We start from the raw sequence: 19,056 nt of genomic DNA on the forward strand, positions 1-19,056 counted from the left end.
CATGATATCTCTTTTTATTATCAATTAATGAAACTTATAAATGAAAATGACATTGAGACAAATCCATCTTACACAATAATATTTGTTTTTATTTTTTCCATTATTTCAAAACGTTCGTGATCCCTTCCGCAACCAAACTTGAATCTTTCAATTCATTTGGCTATGTTAGTTGAACACTATAATCAAAGTGAATTGTGTATATAGTACAAAAGACAAAATGTAACAACTAAAAACTAAAAAAGAGAGTAATTTTATTTCCTGTTGGTTCAAATAAAATTTGCAAGGACATCTTTTTTCTTCCAATACAAAAAAAATGAATTACAATCACATAATGTGATGTGAATGTTAGCTAACTTTTAGTTGGTTAAGTTCATAAAAGGTGATACTCAAGACCTAAGATCAAATTTCTTCTATATAATTTACCCTTGTGACTCTCTACACCAAAAAAAAAAAAAAAAAAAAAAAAAAAACAAAGATCACTTTATCAATCAGTGTTAAAGGTAGACTGGTTAATAAGTCGAGCTGTACCGAGTATTACTCTGTTCATGTTCAAACTTGTTTAATTGAGTCAACCTCAGGACAAATAAAAATGGGGGGCACTGCTAAACACGCATGCCTGCCAACAAGTCCGGCAATAAAATGACCATACAGCAAAAGGGAGCTTTCCAATATACGAATTCGTCGCCAGACTTATTCATAGTATGCTCATTTCATATGGCAAAAGGTGAAGAAATCAGACGTGCATCATGCACACTCCTAATAATGAGTTTTGGCGATAAAGATATCACCCAAGGCTTTAAAAAACACCATATATATGGCAAAAGTGGGTGAATTTAAACACCCATCAATTTTGACCAGCAGACATCCAACAATCAGGGGAAAAAACTCAAAATGTACTTGAAAGCAGCTGACTAATGGTGCAATCATGGTTACAGATCTCAGAATACAATTACAACATCTTTGAATCTTCCGCAGCTTGCTATATCAAACATTTATGATCAGGAGATAGAAGAAATTGAGTTAAAAATGTACACACATCATAAAGCCTACAGAGTCTATAGAATAATAGTGGTTGCGAGTAAATGCTGAAAGAAGCAGGTACTTTCAGTCCTTGTTGCCGAATGCAGCTGATATTGATAGATAAATATCTCCAGTGTTGCTACTTTACTAACTTTTTGCATTCTCATCCATGAAGCATAGACAGATGAAACAGAGAGAATGTAAACCAAAAAAAAAGGTCCATCAGCAGCCTGTATTCCACCTTCCACTTTTTCTACTATAACAGAAATGCTCATCAGGAATTTGACTTCTTACACATGGACATGGTATTCACATCTTGAGTTTCTGCATTCAATAGAATCAGCCAACCCTACAAGGCATCAGAAGTCTTGCAAATAGATGCAGAACAGCCATTATCATAGATACCAAAACACACTCTGTAAAATAAGAAGCATCGTGCACACTGGAGCACATTTAAAAATGTACAAGGGACTTTCTCCCAGCCTTTTAACTTCTGAACCGCAACCCCTCTAAAAAAAAGAAAATGTCAAGGGCCTATTTTAACATACTGGGGCAACCTACGACGGACACGCCATATAAGGGCTCCACCAATTATCTTCCGCCCATAAAGTAGGAGGTTTCTTTAAGGGATGCACAACATAATGAATTCCCCAACCCCCCCCCCCCCCCCCCCTCACTTTCTTAGCAAGTCTGTTTGGTGATTCCACTTTCCACACTGCCTTACCTCACTTGGTAGACCCATATAGTTTTATACTATCTTAGTATCACATTCTGTCTCCTCTTAAAAAAAGGGACCCACTTTCACACTCTCTCTTCCTTACCTAGGTATCTGTTACTAGTTTGCTACTGTAAATAGAAAGATCTTCAAGAAATTGGGGGGGGGGGGGGGGGGGGAGTACAATGCAAGACACATTAATGAGTCACCAAAATTAGGCGTTACAACTAGAGTAAGCACAACATATATACGGCAATAAAAGGAGAAAAATCAATTCAAAAAGAGAAAACACAATTTGACACTCCTCGTGCATGAAAAGGTTCTATGCATAGTGACCATAAATCAGAAATTCTAAACTTTGAACCTTACATAGCAATCTTTTCAAATACGAAAATCGAATTCTTAAACTCCCACCGTACGTAAATAGTTGTCACCATGACATTATAATTTGAACTAACAAGTTCCAACTATATCTAGAAAAAGGGAAGACTAAATTTCTCTCCTTTGTGAGCTTCTTTGTCTCTTATAATGCTGACAATAAGAAAAATATTTATAAAGCATGCTCAGAGGCCCGAGGATGGTGTGTGTCTAATTTGCCTATCCTGAAAGTGCAGATTCAACTATGTGTAACATACATCTGCAAAAAAGAAAATCTAAAGGTTAAAGAAATTCATTTCTGTTCCCAAGACAATTATATTATGTCTAAGTGCCATATTATTAAGAAAGAGGAAGATGGGAGAAGGTTTTAACAAATAGAAAATTTATCTTTGCCAAAAAAAAAGAGATCAAAAATAAAAAGGATTAAGTAGCCATTGTCCATTAACATTCTTTAGTTCACAAATTGAGCATATTTCATTCCTTCCGAGTTAAAGCAACTTGGTAAAAGTATAACGCATGAATAAATACTGGATATTCTCTTCATCAATCAAAAAACTTCTTGTCGCGCTATTGGGGTGTCTGCAAAAAAATTTCCTGCTACTTCAAAGGGAATTCAATTAACCATCCCACCCTACCCATGTGATGTAGAATTTAGAACTTCCCCCCCATCCACAACATCTTTCTCTCAACACTCTCCCCCATATCTCATGTGATACGGGAGTTCTCCACCTACTCTTATCCTCACAATCAAATTTTTGTTTCTTATTAGTTTATGACCCACTATCTAGAATGAAGCGTAGCTCACCCTACTAAAGCTCTTGATGTGCATGCTCAAACTAACACAAAGTCGGAGCAACATTCCAAATAAGGAAACTTAACTTTGAACAATAAACTTGAGGAATGTCACACCACTACCGTCATTCATATGGAAAAACTTAAGTGAAGATGGTGTTTGATGTTTGCTAAGCCTAACAGGAAAAAATTCCGAGGATGGAGAGAGCATCAACTGTTATGTAATATATAAGAGACACTACAATATGTGTACAGTACAAGTTCAAGAATTGGGTATTTTACATTGAGATCAAGCTATATAATTATTTAATTGGTGACTGGAGTTTTCGTTTTTCCTACAAAGCGTTAAAGAAACATATGTATGCGACCACAGCATAAAGTGAGCCCACACAGAATAGTACTAGAAACCTTATTGCTAAACTAACTCGTCTAGAATTATAAAGCTCATTGTCAATCTCAGTTCTATACTATCTCTATTGGCTCAACTAACATTCAGTCAACATTGAATAAGTTAGTTTCAGGTTGTCCTTTACTCTTTCTTTATACTTCTCTCGTGTGTGGGAGTATATTATCAATTGCATTATCATGTGTATGTGACTAAGAGCCCAACATGTGAGCACCAACTAATTCCTCCATGAACAAATCAACTAAGATCTCTTCAGTTGGATTCCAACAACATTTGGTGTTCAAACAATTTACAATTTGGCTTGCAGTGAGCATACTCGAAACCACGTACAAAGAACACTTGCACATAGCATAAAAACAATATACTCCATAGCTTGAAGATGCCCCGAATGAACCGCGATTGTAACATGCAGTATATTCCTCTCTGGAAATATTTACCACTACAAGTTTTTCATTGACCACGTACTTTACTAATATAAAGCTCACATCACATACTTCACTTTCATAGACCTTCACATAATGCAAGGGTACAGATGAACCATGTCTTAACAAACCTCCCAGCAATATTATGTAGCATGAAATGAGCTAGTAATAACAATGACAGTTTTCTACACATCAGTATCATGTAGCATGAAATCAGCAAGTAGTAACAATATGACAGCTTTGCACAACAGTATTATGCAGTATGCTGAATAATTACTTACATAAAAGAGGGGGAATGTGCATCACTTAGAGGCCAAGAGGACCTCAGGCTTCTTAGATTTGGGGGTGTTGGCATTGGAAGAAGCAGTAGCCAATTCGGCGGCCTTTGCAGTGGCACGAGCACTGTTGTCCAGCTTAACAAGGCTTCGGGTAGACAGGATAGCCTGGGGAGCCAGATCATGTGAAGCCCTCGCGTAAAGGCGCCTTACCGCAACAGAAGCAGCGTCTTTAATCTCCTGGGTAATAAGAGGCGGCGGAGCCAACAGGCAGTGACCTAGGATCCTCAGCAGCGGCTGCAACAGTTCCCAAGGCAGCGGAATTCTAACTCCTTCATTCTCCTGTCCCTCAGAAGAAGAATCTGAATTGCGGGAGTGGATGGCATTGTTGTCGTTGCCGTTGATATCAAACCTGGCAAAAGCCTCCGAAAGGATGATTTCGCCTCCCGTGACTCCATTTTGGTAAGCACTTAGACCTCCATTAGTACTACTAACAGTGGCCAAAGAAACACCAAGCTCCTCCTCGCTAACAGAGACAGTAATATCCTCATCATCTTGTTGATTTGTAGTAGTATTAGAGTGAAAGTCAAGAGAAAGAGCACAAGGGCAATCATCACCAGCCCAAGAAGCAGCAAAACGGCAAAGATCAATCTTAGACCACGGAGGCATTTGGGCTATATGTTTAAAGTAGCAATGAAAGGCCACCCCAACAATGGAAGCACGCTTGGTGGACTTGATGCCCATTTGGGGCTCCAGCGGAGGAGAGAGAATCCCAACTCCAATTCCTCCAGACGCAATAGAAGGTGAAAAGGAAGAGGATGATCTGGAATAATTATTATTATTATTATGATGTGAAGAAGGTTGAGGAGTTGGGGTGTAATACAGGGATGGATGGTGATTAAGGTAGGCAGGAGATGGGATGGAAACGAGAAGGGGTTTGCCAGCACGAGATTTAGTCTCAGAAGAGTAAAGAGCCAGCAGAACTGCCTCAAACCCTGCAAGAGAAGGAGAGCCAAGTGTGGCAGGGGAAGTGGTGGAGAAGGTGTGGATGCGAGAGAGATAAAGGCCAGCAATGAGCGGCACCAAAGACACCACCACAAGGCGAAGGTCTGATTCAGAGTCATCAGAAGACTCGAGGAAGGTGTCATAGAGCCAGTGGCAAAGAGGATCATCGCCAGATCCAGAGAGAGCAGATGACATGGCAGAGTATGCTTCATAGGAGTCCAAAAGGGAGCGGGCAGGGCGATCAGAGTCGGCGAGGGAGGAAAGAGAATCACTGGTTGAAGCTGAAGGAGGGAGGAGACTGAGAAGGCTTTGGATACGAGAGCGGGCTTTGGAAACTGATTCCCACCAGGACTGCATTGGATCCTCTGGTTGCTGATGAATGTTATGGCGCTGTCGTTGCTGATGTTGATTGGAATGAGAATTGGAAATAGAGAGAGAGTGGGAGATTGAATTGGAAGAAGAGGAATGGTTGAGATCAGAAGAGGAGGAAGTGTTGGATAATGAAGCTTCACCTCTTGTTCTTCCTCCTCCACCGCCGACAGAATGGTGATACTGGTTCTCCATTTCCATTGGGGTGGGGGAGTAAGGGAGCCAAGTCTATCTGCAAACTTTTGTATTTACTCTCTCTCTCTCTCTCTCTCTCTCTCTCTTATATATGACTTGTCTTCAATCTATCATGCACACCAGGTCGTCAAAATTTCAACTCCTGCCACCAGAATTCTGCAATGTGAACGATGTACATTCATGAGTGTTAACTACAGCAATAAAAACACTACATAAAATAAGTTCATTGAGAACAATATTTAGAAAAGTTATCTCCTAGAGGCTAGCACTAGTAAACAGCAATCAACAAAAAACGCTAAGTTGAAATGCAGTAAACTAATAAGGTTAAATACATGTAATCCCCTGCACTAGCTATTATAATGATAAAGGCTCACTCCCTAGTTCTCTGAGTTACAAAGCAGGATCTGAGATAGAGATCAGATAATATTTTTTTCTATTTTCTTGTTTTTCCACGGGGAAAGGGGGGAGAGGGATAAGCATAAAGAAAATCTGATAAGTGAAAAAGTTGCTGATACACTCACAGTTTTGCATGAAAATGGTTTCATATTACATACTACAAGCACTACAAAGCTCTCATCTACAGCTACAAGATCAAGTACAAGATTAGAGAGCCCATAAAGAGTGGTCTTGCTACTAGTCAAAAACTTGCAAATTTTCGAAATGCCGCCAACACCACCGAGTTGGGTCAAGGAGGTCTAGATTCGTGCTTAGTGTTGAAGAATAAATGTGCTCGAGATGACGCATACCTAATTATAGATTACCAGGAAAAGAGGGAGCTTAGGAATCACTAAGCAAAAACATCTTTGGCTTTCACTTCTAAAAAAAATGATATGTCAAGTAAAACCCTAATGTCAACCCTGACATTTTTGTTCAGATCACTTTCACACTCTAGAGAATCACACGTTGTTTAGAAGGATTCAGGGTAACAAATGTTTCTAAGACGTACATTAAGAAATTTAGTTATTTGCTATGTAGCACGGGTACTTCTTCTAGGTCGCATACTTGTACATGTACCCGATACAATATGTATCCTGTATGGGTACGCGTACCCATCCCTAAAATTTCAAAATATTTGCCGTGTCCTGTCACCGTACCCGAATCCGCACCCCATACCCGTCTCTGTGCAACCTAGGTTATTTGCTAAAACTAGGGTATACACATATAGTTGGCGCATGCTTTTCCTCTTACTTCATTTCTTCCTATGTTTTTTACAAAGAAGTCCATCTTCGACTTGGTTTCTCATGTTTTAGAGTCGGCCAGAATTGTCAATACATAAATTAGATGAGAAGGAGACTTCGCAACACACATGAAATGCATTACTCTAGTGCTTGCACAAACATAAAAGATACTTCGAACGACAACCACCATAAAGAAAAAGCTAGTCTCCAAGATATCAAAGCAAAGCCTTAGCTCAAGTTACTTTTACCCAATTGAAAGAAACAAAATTTTCAACCTTTGTTTATAAGACTTTGTTCCGTTCCGCAATTCTGTGCAGCATCTCAGTCATTATCAGGTTAAATTCATCCTACTAGAAAGCAACAAATTTCAATTCCCTGCAAAATCTTGCTCTCAACATACTTGCATTCTAACAAAAAAGAAATCCACAACGGCTAGAAAAAGCCGACATCATCAACCCAAATTCAAAACAATCAAGCATAAACCCTAACCACCAACAATTAATTCTAGCAAAGAATTAACAAGGTCACAATATTTCAAACCACAAATGCACAAAAGCGTGAATTTCCATGTTATAATGAACATCAACCAAAACAAAATGTCAAATAATTCAATTACAATACTAAATTAAACACTAATTTTAGCATTCAGAAATACAAAAAACCTAAACAAACAAAAAAGAGAGGAAAGTTTGATGATCTGAACCTGGAAAAGTTAACTGATTATTGACTGAAACAAACGCGTCGATCGACGAAAGTTTTGACAAACTTTAGCTATGCCGATTTTTGGGAATTGTGAGCTGAGAAATTGGAAGGTTGAGCTGAATAGAATAGATCGAAGAAGAAAAGAAATGGTGAGGCTGGTCAAAAGAGAGAAGAGCAGCCTAGCAGTAGCAGGTGTTCATTTGGTGTCTCTCTCGTTGGGTACAGGTAGTTTTTTTTTTTACTGATTGACTGCAAGTCTTTGAGAGTGTCACATTTGTTGTTGGCTGATGTGGAGTCGATTAGTAAAAAAATTTTGTTAGCATAGTCAAGAGTTGGTCTTGGACACTAACTGGAATTGATATGAGTGGTTATGACCTTACGTTTCTTAATCAATGTCTCGAGTTTGAGTTTTGGGTATGGAAAGAATTTCAGGTGGGAGGGATGCTGTCCTTTGAGGTGTACCCATGCAAACTCACGCAAAAGATTAGTCCACTCGCCGAAAGCGATGGGAAACTACTCGTAATAGGACCCAAAAAAAAAGTTGGTCTTAGGCGGGACAAGATGCTAAATTAGGTCATTTGGATCCGTTGTAGAAGCGGATTTGCACAATCAATTTTTAAAAATAGTAACAAACGATGGTCAAGATTAATGGGTGGTCTTTTAATTAGTTTGTTTTTTTAGAAAAAAAAATCTACAATTAGCTTTCTAGTTGCTAGCATGTAATTAAATTCATGATAGCCAAAAAGTACAACAATTATAAAATTTACCAAAACTAATTTTTTCAATTCGATCGGTAGACACTTTTATTTTTAATTAGAACAATTATATATTTTTTTTCTAATTGTTATATTGTTTTGCGTATGTATAAAATATATAATGTAATTGTTTTTTGAGGTTTTTGGCATCGAAAACACGCCTCGCCTACGGGGTGCACACTGCTTTGCCTATGGGATGCCCGCACTTTTGTTTTGCGCCTCCCTTCGCCTTTGTGCTTAGATCCGACAGCCTAAGCTCGTCAAACATAAAAATATGGGCTCAACCCAAGCTTGAGAGGACTAATAAAGGCTCGACTAGAGGCTCCAGATCCCAAATACGAGCACAACTCATGGGTCAACTCGAGTGTCCAAAAACTTGAGCCAATCCAAGTACTTGGTCAGTGAGATTGTATTTGGAAAAACTTTTTATAATGAAAACGTATGGAGTTTCTTGAAAAAAGTACTTAATCTCTTAAATAACGAAAAAATTTCAAGTTTCATGTATTAACCAATGTGTGATCTCATAAACATATCGAATGCTTTATGTTTTGTTTTCTTATAAATGTGGGAATTCTTAAAATATTCTTTATTATCTTTATAGAAACAAAGTCTTTAGGTTTTATTTTTCAATTTAGTTTAAGACTTGATAATATAGTTTTTATTTCTTTTAGATTTTACTTTCAAAGTAACATGAAACAAATTTAAACAATAATAATTACAATTTATGGATAGTAACATTTTATAGAAAAAATAAGATTGTTGTTTGCTTTCTAAATCAATGTAGAACATTTATTATTCTACATAAATGTTTTTTGAGGGGACTATGTAAATGTTAAATATATAAGTCTTTTCATGAGCTTTTGAGCCTGCAAAGACTCAAGTTTGACTCACAAATATGCAAAATCCGAGCTCGAGTTTTTCGCGAGCAGCTCATTAACACTCGTAAATACTCGTATAGAACTTCCAACTTTTTCCCTATTCTTTCTTCCATCGCATTTGGTCACAATTATCATGTTCTGGCCACCTTTTTGCTGCAGGAAATCCACCATGAAAATACCCAAATGCAACCCAAAACTCCAATAAAAAGTCCCTTGAAGGTTTTAGAAAATTCCCAATGGACAAAATCCCAAAATCCCTCTCTTCACCCATTGCCCATTATTTTCTTCCTGCGCTTATGGGTGCTGAACTGTCGCTGCCTCGCCGCCTCGCCGGAGTTATAGACGGTTATTGCTTGAGCTGGACGTGCTTCTCTGGCTTGTTTCTCCAAGTCACTTATGGTTTTATATAACGAGAGGTACCATGTGATTTTTATCATTCTCTATATATGTAGCTTGTAAATTAATTCATTAAGTAATTTGTAGTAATAATAACCCTATTTATATTATGTACGTACTAGTAATCATTTTTCACATTTCCATTTAATTAGGTAATATATTTGCATCTTCAACAACCATTTGGTGAAGCCACCAAATGTAGCTTCATGTCAGTGTTTTCTTTAACTTTAAGTGATGACTTGAAGAAGCAACAAATAAAACAACACAAAACCCATGAAACACCTAAACCATCTAATACTCCTAACAAAATTAAGAATTAATATAAACAAATGTCTCATTTCTCATGATTCAGTCATTTGAGTTAGCTAGTGCCCATCATTAATATGGTCTGGTACTACAATAAAACAAACTTCTCTATTCTACAACATGAATTTTGTTCCCAATATCACCATATAAAATGTCACCCACAAGTCATTTCAATTCTTCTACATTACCCATATTAACATAACCCTGAACATTATTATCTTTAATCACCCCTGTTGGCTGTTAATATCATATCTCAGATAAATGGGATCAACGGAACGATCAAAGAAGCGGATTCATGTATGGAAGAAAGCCATTTTACAATTCATGTTATGTTTTGTAATGGGATTCTTCACAGGCTTTGCTCCTACAGGAAAATCTCCATTCACGAGTTTTAAGTCATCATCACCCCCACACTATAACGAGTCCATTGAGCTAGCACCGCGGCCAATGGTGGGTGTGGTGGTAGGAGACAGCAACAGTTCTGTCAACAGAAGTCTATCAGAAGATATTACAGTGCAGAATGTTGATGCAATCGACGAAAGTGAAGAGGAAAGCGGTCTTAATCCAGGTAGACAAATAATTGTGATAACTCCTACAAATGACAAGGATCCTCTAAGAGGAGTTTTGTTAAATAGGTTGGCGAATACCCTGAAGCTGGTGCCTCCACCATTGTTGTGGATTGTTGTGGAGTCGCAACTGGAAACTTCTGATGTATCAGATATACTTAGGAGAACAGGGGTGATGTATAGGCATTTGGTTAGTAAGGAGAATTTTACAGATCATAGAGCTGAAGTGGATCACCAACGAAATTTGGCACTAAAACATATAGAGCATCATCGGTTAAGTGGAATTGTCCATTTTGCTGGCCTTTCAAATGTTTATGATCTCAACTTCTTCTACCAGATTCGAGCTATTGAGTATGTATCATTCTCCTGCCTCTCTTTTCTAGTCTTAATAATTTTTTGTGGTCAGATTTCTAATGTTAAGAATACTAGTATATCTAAATGGAGGAATGTCTTATTCGTATACATAGTAAACGTAATATGTTTAAACGGTGACACAATCAAGTTAATCTATACAAATATATTAAAAGGCATGTATAAACATATAAAATGAAACATAGGGGTTGATCCCAAGACCTCAAGTACATATAGTAAAGCCTTAACCACTAGACTAAGTTGTATTTAGTGTTATTATTATAAAGTATTCTATTAATAAATGAAACTTTTTATTACTGAGGGCATAGCCCGAACCTAATAACTAGTTAATATTGTTAAAACCTGTATATTTCCATTTTAAACAACAAAACGAGTACACAAACAAAGTAATTAACATAGTATATAATCAAAAGACTAATACATTGATTTAACATACTAACTTTTTTTGGGTATTTAATATATTACTTTTCTCTTTGTTATGAGTAAAACAACTGTGAATTCGATATCCCTCTAAATAATGGATACATTATTCTGTTGTTAAGTAAAAGTTGAGTAATAATTTTGTATGAGTTACTACCCTCATAAAGGTCGATTGATCAACAAACTTGTACGTCTAAAAATTCTAGATAGGTAATAGTAAGTCGGCTAGAACTGTGTAGAACATTTTGATGGAATGGTGAAGCTAGAATATTTGCATGGAATGATATACTAACAAATTAAGTTGGTTGAGCAGGGCATTTGGGACGTGGCCATTGGCAAAACTGTCAGCAAGGAGGAAGAGAATGATAATAGAAGGGCCAGTTTGCCAATCTTCTCAAGTGGTTGGATGGCATTTGAAAAACATAAACATGGAATCAGAGGAATTAAATATCCACATTTCTAGTTTTGGATTCAATAGCTCTATCCTATGGGATCCTGCGCGATGGGGCCGTCTCCCTTCTTCAGAGGCCACCAATCAGGTTCATATATACCTCCTTAGATTTTACCTACATTATGATTTTGTTGATCTACAAGAGATTAACAACTATCCTTGGAAGACCTAAATTAATTATACTCTTTCTTTATAAATGATTTATATTATACCTCTATTATTCATAAAAAGATTTAAATTATACTTCTTTTTTCTATTAAGGATCTAAACTACTCCTTTCTATTTTTATTAGTTTACCCTTTTTTTAAGGACACATTTATCGAATCACTAGTATATTGCATATTGAGAATGGACTAAGCTCGAACCCATATAATATTTTCATAAGACCATAACTAAACATAAACATGATTTTGTTTTTAGAAAAACAATTACATCCAACTTATTTGTAGATAAAACAACAATAAGGAGAGGAATTTCACCTTACTTTGACAATTTAATGGTTCTCTTCCCTTCATAAAATGATAGAAAATAAGGAGGAAGTGATGAATGGTGCCAAAATTAACCCCACTTCTATATGTGCTGATCATGTTGCCTAGTTCCTGGAATAGTGTGAGGTAGGGGTGTAAATGAGATAAGACAACTCGCAAGCTATTCGAGATTGACTTGGTCAAAGCTCGACTCGATCAATGCTAGACTTGGTCAAAACTTAACTTGAGTGAGCTGACTCGACTTGCTTCATTGACACCCCTAGTGTGAGGGTAGATTTTTTCTTTCTAAAAGCATCATTGGTACCATGTCTATTGTTGCTTTGACGGAGTTAATGAGAGTTAGGGCTATAATTCCTTGATGGAGCGAAGTTATAGACTTATAGTTTAGATCCTTAATGGTAACAAGAAGTGTAGTTATATTACAGTCTTCATATTGTACTTCATTCTCTTGCATCATCATTCTAATCACAAGACTATGTTGGTAACATCTTGATGCTCTTTCCTCTTGCAGAATTCACTCAAATTTGTCAAGCAAGCATTTAATGAAGATGAAAGCAAAATTATAGTACCATCAGAAGATTGTTCTAAAGTAAACATCTGGCAGCTTCATCTTTCCTCCAAATTTGTACGAGTTACTCATGCTCCAGATTCTACATCTGATGAAGGGCCTAGATGATGAATTAGAGGAAACAAGGGATCTTAATATTAATTCATAAGCTTTTACCCTATATGATTCTCTTTTGATAATTACTCTTCTATCATTGATTTCAATACACTTTGAAATCAGCTCTTGAAAAATTCTTTGGATTTAGCAATGTAATTTACAACTGAACTCATTATAGAATTAGATGGTACATATATTCTTTTTCTTATTGTGAGTGCCTTTTCAAAATTACAAAATATCTTACATAGTTATTGTTGCAAATAGACCAATGAAAATTTAAAATAATATACTAAACTATAAACTATGGTTCTTCAAAGAAAATTATACTCAAGTATAGAAATGTACAAATATATACCCTACTATTTCTGATGCTAATGAAATTGTCACAAATGATACGGAATTTGGAATCTCTAGCTAGTTTAATAAGACAACTCGATTCAAATGCACGCACGCAATGTGTTCTTCAATCTATAAAAAATGATACCGAATTTGGAATCTCCTGCTAGTTTAATAAGACAACTTGATTCAAATGTATGCAATGTGTTCTTCAATTTATAAAAAGTTTTATAATAGGCATAATATATTAACATCAACTTGTAATTTTTTTTCTTTAAAATTGACATTTAAGATATTTCAAGTGGACACCAAACTTTTCAATAGTTGTCTTATATAATAGAAATTAAGAAAATGATTCTTTAAAGGAATTATTCTTGGTTTTTATACAAATATCTCTACTTTGACCTTCTTGCATTATTTATGTTTGAGGATAAATGTGTCATGTGAAGTCTTTTTAAAGTTATTTCGATAATATTATCAAAACATTAATTTTTTATAATTTTAATTATGCATAATTAAACATATTTTGAGTACAACTAATGAAAGGAAGGAAGTAATAGTAATAATTTAGAAAGTATACTTAATTAATGATAAGGTTGCATATATTAGGACCTAAGATAGGGGGATGAATTTTATTTGATAGGAGACAAGTGATAAGATTGTTAGATTATATAAATCTCAATTAGGATGTTGAGCAAAGAATTTGAGCGGGAAAAGATAGGATAAGAAGTCCATCCATAAAGCAGGCCTAGGAAGCGAATACCTACCGAGTTCGGCCGGTTAAAACCAAAAGAGGACCGTTAGATGACTAAGTGCATAAGAAAAGGAAGAGGTTAAACAGGTTGAAATTAGGCACATCGTTAGAGGGAGGTATATGTCATTATAATGGGTAGGAATGTAAACATTATTGAAGATATAATAACATCCTCAGAAGCTTCTTTTACTTTGCCTAAATAACAGCTTGTAACAGCTTACATGCTGAGTCATCATTACTAATCATTTCATAACTAACTCTCCTACATTTCCGGAAGTTAGTTATATGTTTGTTAGAGAGGTTATTACATCATCTGTCCTGTAATAAACAAGTATAAATACATTGTACTAGTTTCTTCTGTATTCATTCAGAAATACATGAAATAAAACCTCTCTCTCCCTCTTCTCTCTCTATATTCAATGATGTCAATTTGTCAGAATTATTTCATGGTATCAGAGCAGATGAATCCTGCCGAAGTTTTCTGCTATTGAAATGATGAATTCCGCGAAAATTTCTGCATAAATCTTCACTGATTTCTTCCAGGTTTATTCTAAAACAACTCATTGTTGATCTTTGATCTTCTGTTAAGAATTCTTGCAATTAAGTTCTCAGAATTGAATATAGTGAGAGATTTCACTATAATTCCAGCAATTGATTGAAATTAGATGATAAGAATCTGATAATTGTGTAATATATTATAAGTTGAACATAGAAAATCATCTTGATTCTTCATTTGTCTTTCACAAAATGACTGAAAATACTACAAACAGTTCTGTTCCTTCCTCATCCTTAAATCCATTACAAGATCCTTCATCAATATACTACATTCATCCTTATGAAAATCCTACTGTTTCTCTTGTGTCTGAGAAATTTAATGGTGAAAATTTTGCTGATTGGAAGAGAGGAATGTTACTAGCATTATCAATGAAAAATAAGGTGGCGTTTGTTGATGGAACCTTAAAGAAACCTGATTTTAATGATTCATTGTTTTCTGCCTAGGAGAGATGCAATAATATGATCATCTCTTATATTCTCAGATCATTGGATAACACACTTGCTAAAAGTGTGTTATATTTCTCTATTGTATCAGAGATCTGGAAAGATCTTGAAGATAGATATTCTATCATTTCAGGACCACAATTATATTCAGTACAACAATCACTCAAGCAAATTGAACAAGGTTCATATTGATGAATTTTTCACTAAAATCAAAGTGAATTGGGACCAAATTAGTTCAGCTAGTCCCATTCCATGTTGTACTTGTAATGGTTTCTCATGTGATTTGACCAAGAAGTTTTTAAAGACACAACAAGATGAAAGGTTGATTCAATTCTTGATGAAACTTGATGCTAAATTTGTTGCAGTAAGAACTAACATTCTTATGATGACACCTCTCCCTTCTATTTCAACTGCCTATAATCTCTTGATACAAGATGAGAAGCAACGAGAGATTACTGAGCTAACCCAACATCCTACTATGGCATTTGTTGCTACTGAAGAAAAGAAGGCTGAGCAGTTTCACATGTATAAAGGCAGATCATATTCAGGTCCAGGAGGTTCCACTGGATACAATAACAAGAAACTTAATTCCTTTTATTGTGATCACTGCAAGATGGGAGGTCATTCCATGGATAGATGCTGGAAGATCCATGGCTATCCTCCTAGATTCAATACTGGGAATGGCAAATTTAACAAAGGAAAAAGAGTTGCTGCAGTGGTTTATGGTGATGATACAGATATGGATGCAGATGAGGTTGATGAAGATACTACTCATCTTATTACCAAGGCTAAGTATCAACATTTCCTGTCTCTGGTAAAGCAACACAAAGAAGAGCCTAGTGCTGCAGCCACCAAGCCTATTTCCATGGCTAATATAGCAGGTACATGTTTAATTACATGCCATAATTCAAAGTGGATTATAGATAGTGGGGCTACTGATCATATATGCTCAAATCTTGAGTTATTTGATTCATATCAACCTTTTGATAAAGAACCTAATACAATCACAGTAGCTGATGGCAAAAGAGTGGAGGTAAGACACATTGGTTCTGTGCAGCTAGAAAATGGAGTTATGTTAGAAAGAGTATTACATGTGCCTAGGTTGCACTTTAATCTCATTTCCACTCATAGATTATGTGCTGATTTGAATTGTAATATCATATTCTCACATGATAAATGCATGATTCAGGGACACTCACAGACAGGTACTCTGGTTCTTGGTAAACTAGATGCTGGATTGTATGCTGTAGGCAATAATGCACCAACTGAATCACCTACAGTCAACATTGCTGCAACAACTGAAGAGGCTAAACTTTGGCATCTAAGATTGGGTCATTTGCCATTTAATAAGTTGCATTATGTTCATGATAAATTCCCTGTTACTTCTTGTTGTCCTGATGACATTTGTCAAGTATGTCCTAAAGCAAAGCATACTAGGAAACCATTTCATACTAGTACTAGTATAAGTAATAAATGTTTTGATCTTCTCCATGTAGACATTTGGGGCCCATATAAAGTCAAAACATATGATGATTGTGTGTATTTTCTCACTGTTGTTGATGATCTATCTAGACACACATGGACTTTTCTCATGAAAAGCAAAACAGATGATGTTGACATCTTGGAGTACTTAGTGAGCTTGATCTACACTCAGTTTCATACTCTTGTCAAGTGCATCAGAACTAATAATGCTAAGGAACTATGTGAAGGCAGAATTTTGTCTATCTTTCACACACATGGCATTTTACATCAAAGAAGCTGTACAAATTCTCCTCAGCAAAATGGAGTGGTGGAGAGAAAACATAGGCATCTCTTAGAGACTGCCAGAGCTCTTTATTTTCAATCTAGAGTGCCAGCTAAGTATTGGGGAGAATGTTTACTCACAGCTACACATCTTATTAATAGGATGCCATTGAGTTGTCTTCATTATATCTCTCCTTATGAGAAAATCCATGGGAAGAAGCCTAATTTGGACCATTTAAGAGTATTTGGGTGCTTAGTTTTTGCTTCTACAATTAAAGCACACAGGAGTAAATTTGACTCCAGAGCTGCATCTTATGTTTTACTTGGATATCCTACTGGACATAAGGCATATAAGCTGCTCAATTTAGAAACAAACAAAATCTTTGTCTCTAGAGATGTCACTTTTCATGAAAGACATCTACCATTTCACCTTTCTAATTCTCCAGATCCTTCTTCTATCTTTCTCCCTTCACATACACACATTTCTTCCACTATTTATGATGACTTACCTGATGTTTTCATTCCACACCCTGATCCTATTTCTACTTCTTCCTCCCCTTCTACTTCTTCTACTTCTCCTTCACACTACAATAGTCCTTCTACTTCTTCTTCTTCTACTTCTACCACTCCTCTTCCTGATACTTCTTCTCTTTCTATCCCTGAACTAAGAAAATCTACCAGACCTCATATACAACCCATTTGAATGACTGACTATGTTTGTACTGCCCCTAGTACACCACATTGGTGTAACTTAGTTAGCTATGACATTCTTCCCTCTAGTTCTAAAGCATTTTATATCACACTTGTCTCACCTCACTGAACCTAATAGCTATCTGGAGGCTTCTCAGCATCAAGAGTGGCAGGATGCTATGCAAAAAGAGTTAACAGCTCTTGAATCCAATCACACTTGGATTGTCACTGACCTTCCTAAAGGAAAGAAGGCCATTGGATGTAAGTGGGTTTTCAAAGTAAAACTGAAGAAAGATGGCACTTTATAGAGATATAAAGCCAGATTAGTGGCTAAGGGGTATACTCAGAGATATGGGCTTGATTATGCTGAAACTTTCTCCCTTGTGGTGAAGATGGCAACAATTAGGTGTGTTTTGGCTTTAGCAGCAAGTTATAACTGGGCATTACATCAACGTGACATCAACAATGCTTTCCTTCATGGAACATTGGATGAAGAAGTGCATATGCACATGCCTGAGGGAGTGCCTAATCCAGACAAGAAAGTGTGTAAATTGGTTAAGTCTTTATATGGCTTAAAGCAGGCAAGCAGGCAGTGGTTTGCTAGGCTTCACTCAGAGTTTGAAATGCAAGGTTTCATTCAAAGCAAGAATGATTACTCCCTTTTTATTAGCAACAATGGTGCAGATATGTGTATAGCAGCCATATATGTGGATGACATCATACTTACGGGGCCTAATTTATCTCTCATTCATACCATCAAAGCTCATTTACATCATGTTTTCAGCATCAAAGATCTAGGGGATTTGAGTTACTTCCTTAGGATTGAGATCTCTAGACTTTCTCATGGCATTGTTATGAGTCAAAGGAAATTCACTAAAGAGTTGTTAGCATAATGTGATTTAGATCTTTCTAAATCTGCTAAAACTCCCTTGCCTCTAAATGTTAAATTATTAGCAGAAGATGGTGACTTCTATGCTGATCCAAATCAATATAGGTGCTTGGTGGGAAAATTGAACTTCCTCACTCACACAAGACCTGACATTTCTTTTGCTGTTCAAACTCTCAGTCAGTTCCTTCATACTCCTAGAACTCATCATGTTCAAGCTCTTCAACATCTCCTAAGCTATGTAGCTTGTACTATTGGTCAAGGCATACTCCTTCAAGCTTCTACTCAGCTCACTTTACAAGGCTATTCTGACTCAGATTGGGCAGCATGCCCTAACACTAGAAGATCTGTAACTGGTTACATCATGCTGCTGGGTAATAGCCCTATTTCTTGGAAATCCAAGAAGCAAACTACTGTTTCTAAGTCTTCTTCAGAAGTTGAGTACAGAGCCATGGCTGCTGCTGCCTCTGAGATTACATGGCTAGTTAGACTTCTCACTAAGCTATGTGTTACCCATCTTACTCCTATCAAGCTGAATTGTGATAATCAGTCAGCTATACATTTGGGCAAGAATCCAGTTCAACATGAGAGAACCAAACATATTGAACTGGATATACATTTCACAAGAGACAAAGTTTTATAAGGTCTTCTTGAGCTAGTTTATGTTCCTACTGGAGAACAACTGGCTGATCTTTTGACAAAGACTTTACCTTCTCCTCTATTGTCTCACTTGATGTCCAAGCTAGGGATGTCTTCTTCATCCACCTCTAGCTTGAGGGGGGGGTATTGAAGATATAATAACATCCTCAGAAGCTTCTGTTACTTTGCCTAAATAACAGCTTGTAACAGCTTACATGCTGAGTCATCATTACTAATCATTTCATAACTAACTCTC

General features: G+C 36.4%; 2 protein-coding genes across 7 annotated transcripts; one reads left to right on the forward strand and one right to left on the reverse strand.

The window, feature by feature from the left end:
- Positions 1-878: 878 nt before the first annotated feature.
- LOC104884839 (hypothetical protein) lies at positions 879-7,687 on the reverse strand. 6 transcript variants are annotated; one of them, XM_048647901.2, is made up of 4 exons: positions 7,459-7,686; positions 7,031-7,102; positions 4,015-5,733; positions 879-1,344 (listed from the first exon to the last, which is right to left on the reverse strand). In XM_048647901.2, the coding sequence occupies exon 3, from the start codon at positions 5,581-5,583 to the stop codon at positions 4,036-4,038; it is 1,548 nt and encodes a 515-aa protein (XP_048503858.1). In that variant the 5' UTR covers positions 5,584-5,733; positions 7,031-7,102; positions 7,459-7,686; the 3' UTR covers positions 879-1,344; positions 4,015-4,035. The 6 variants fall into 6 exon arrangements, with proteins under 6 accessions (XP_048503858.1, XP_048503856.1, XP_048503857.1 ...); XM_048647899.2 differs by having other exon boundaries at positions 7,031-7,105; XM_048647900.2 differs by having other exon boundaries at positions 7,031-7,130.
- Positions 7,688-9,759: 2,072 nt separating this feature from the next.
- Positions 9,760-12,961, forward strand: LOC104884838 (beta-1,4-xylosyltransferase IRX9). The gene is made up of 3 exons (XM_010669537.4): positions 9,760-10,709; positions 11,464-11,689; positions 12,601-12,961. The coding sequence occupies exons 1-3, from the start codon at positions 10,054-10,056 to the stop codon at positions 12,763-12,765; spliced, it is 1,047 nt and encodes a 348-aa protein (XP_010667839.1). The 5' UTR covers positions 9,760-10,053; the 3' UTR covers positions 12,766-12,961.
- Positions 12,962-19,056: the final 6,095 nt, after the last annotated feature.

This window comes from Beta vulgaris, chromosome 7, assembly GCF_026745355.1.
Source record: "Beta vulgaris subsp. vulgaris cultivar EL10 chromosome 7, EL10.2, whole genome shotgun sequence".
Lineage (NCBI taxonomy): Eukaryota > Viridiplantae > Streptophyta > Magnoliopsida > Caryophyllales > Amaranthaceae > Beta > Beta vulgaris.

Coding starts and splice junctions, on each gene's coding strand:
- LOC104884839 (XM_048647903.2), bottom strand. CDS start 5,583: ATGGAAATGGAGAACCAGTATCACCATTCTGTCGGCGGTGGAGGAGGA.
- LOC104884838 (XM_010669537.4), top strand. CDS start 10,054: ATGGGATCAACGGAACGATCAAAGAAGCGGATTCATGTATGGAAGAAA. Junction 10,710..11,463: donor TACCAGATTCGAGCTATTGA/GTATGTATCATT, acceptor TTGGTTGAGCAG/GGCATTTGGGACGTGGCCAT. Junction 11,690..12,600: donor CTTCAGAGGCCACCAATCAG/GTTCATATATAC, acceptor TTCCTCTTGCAG/AATTCACTCAAATTTGTCAA.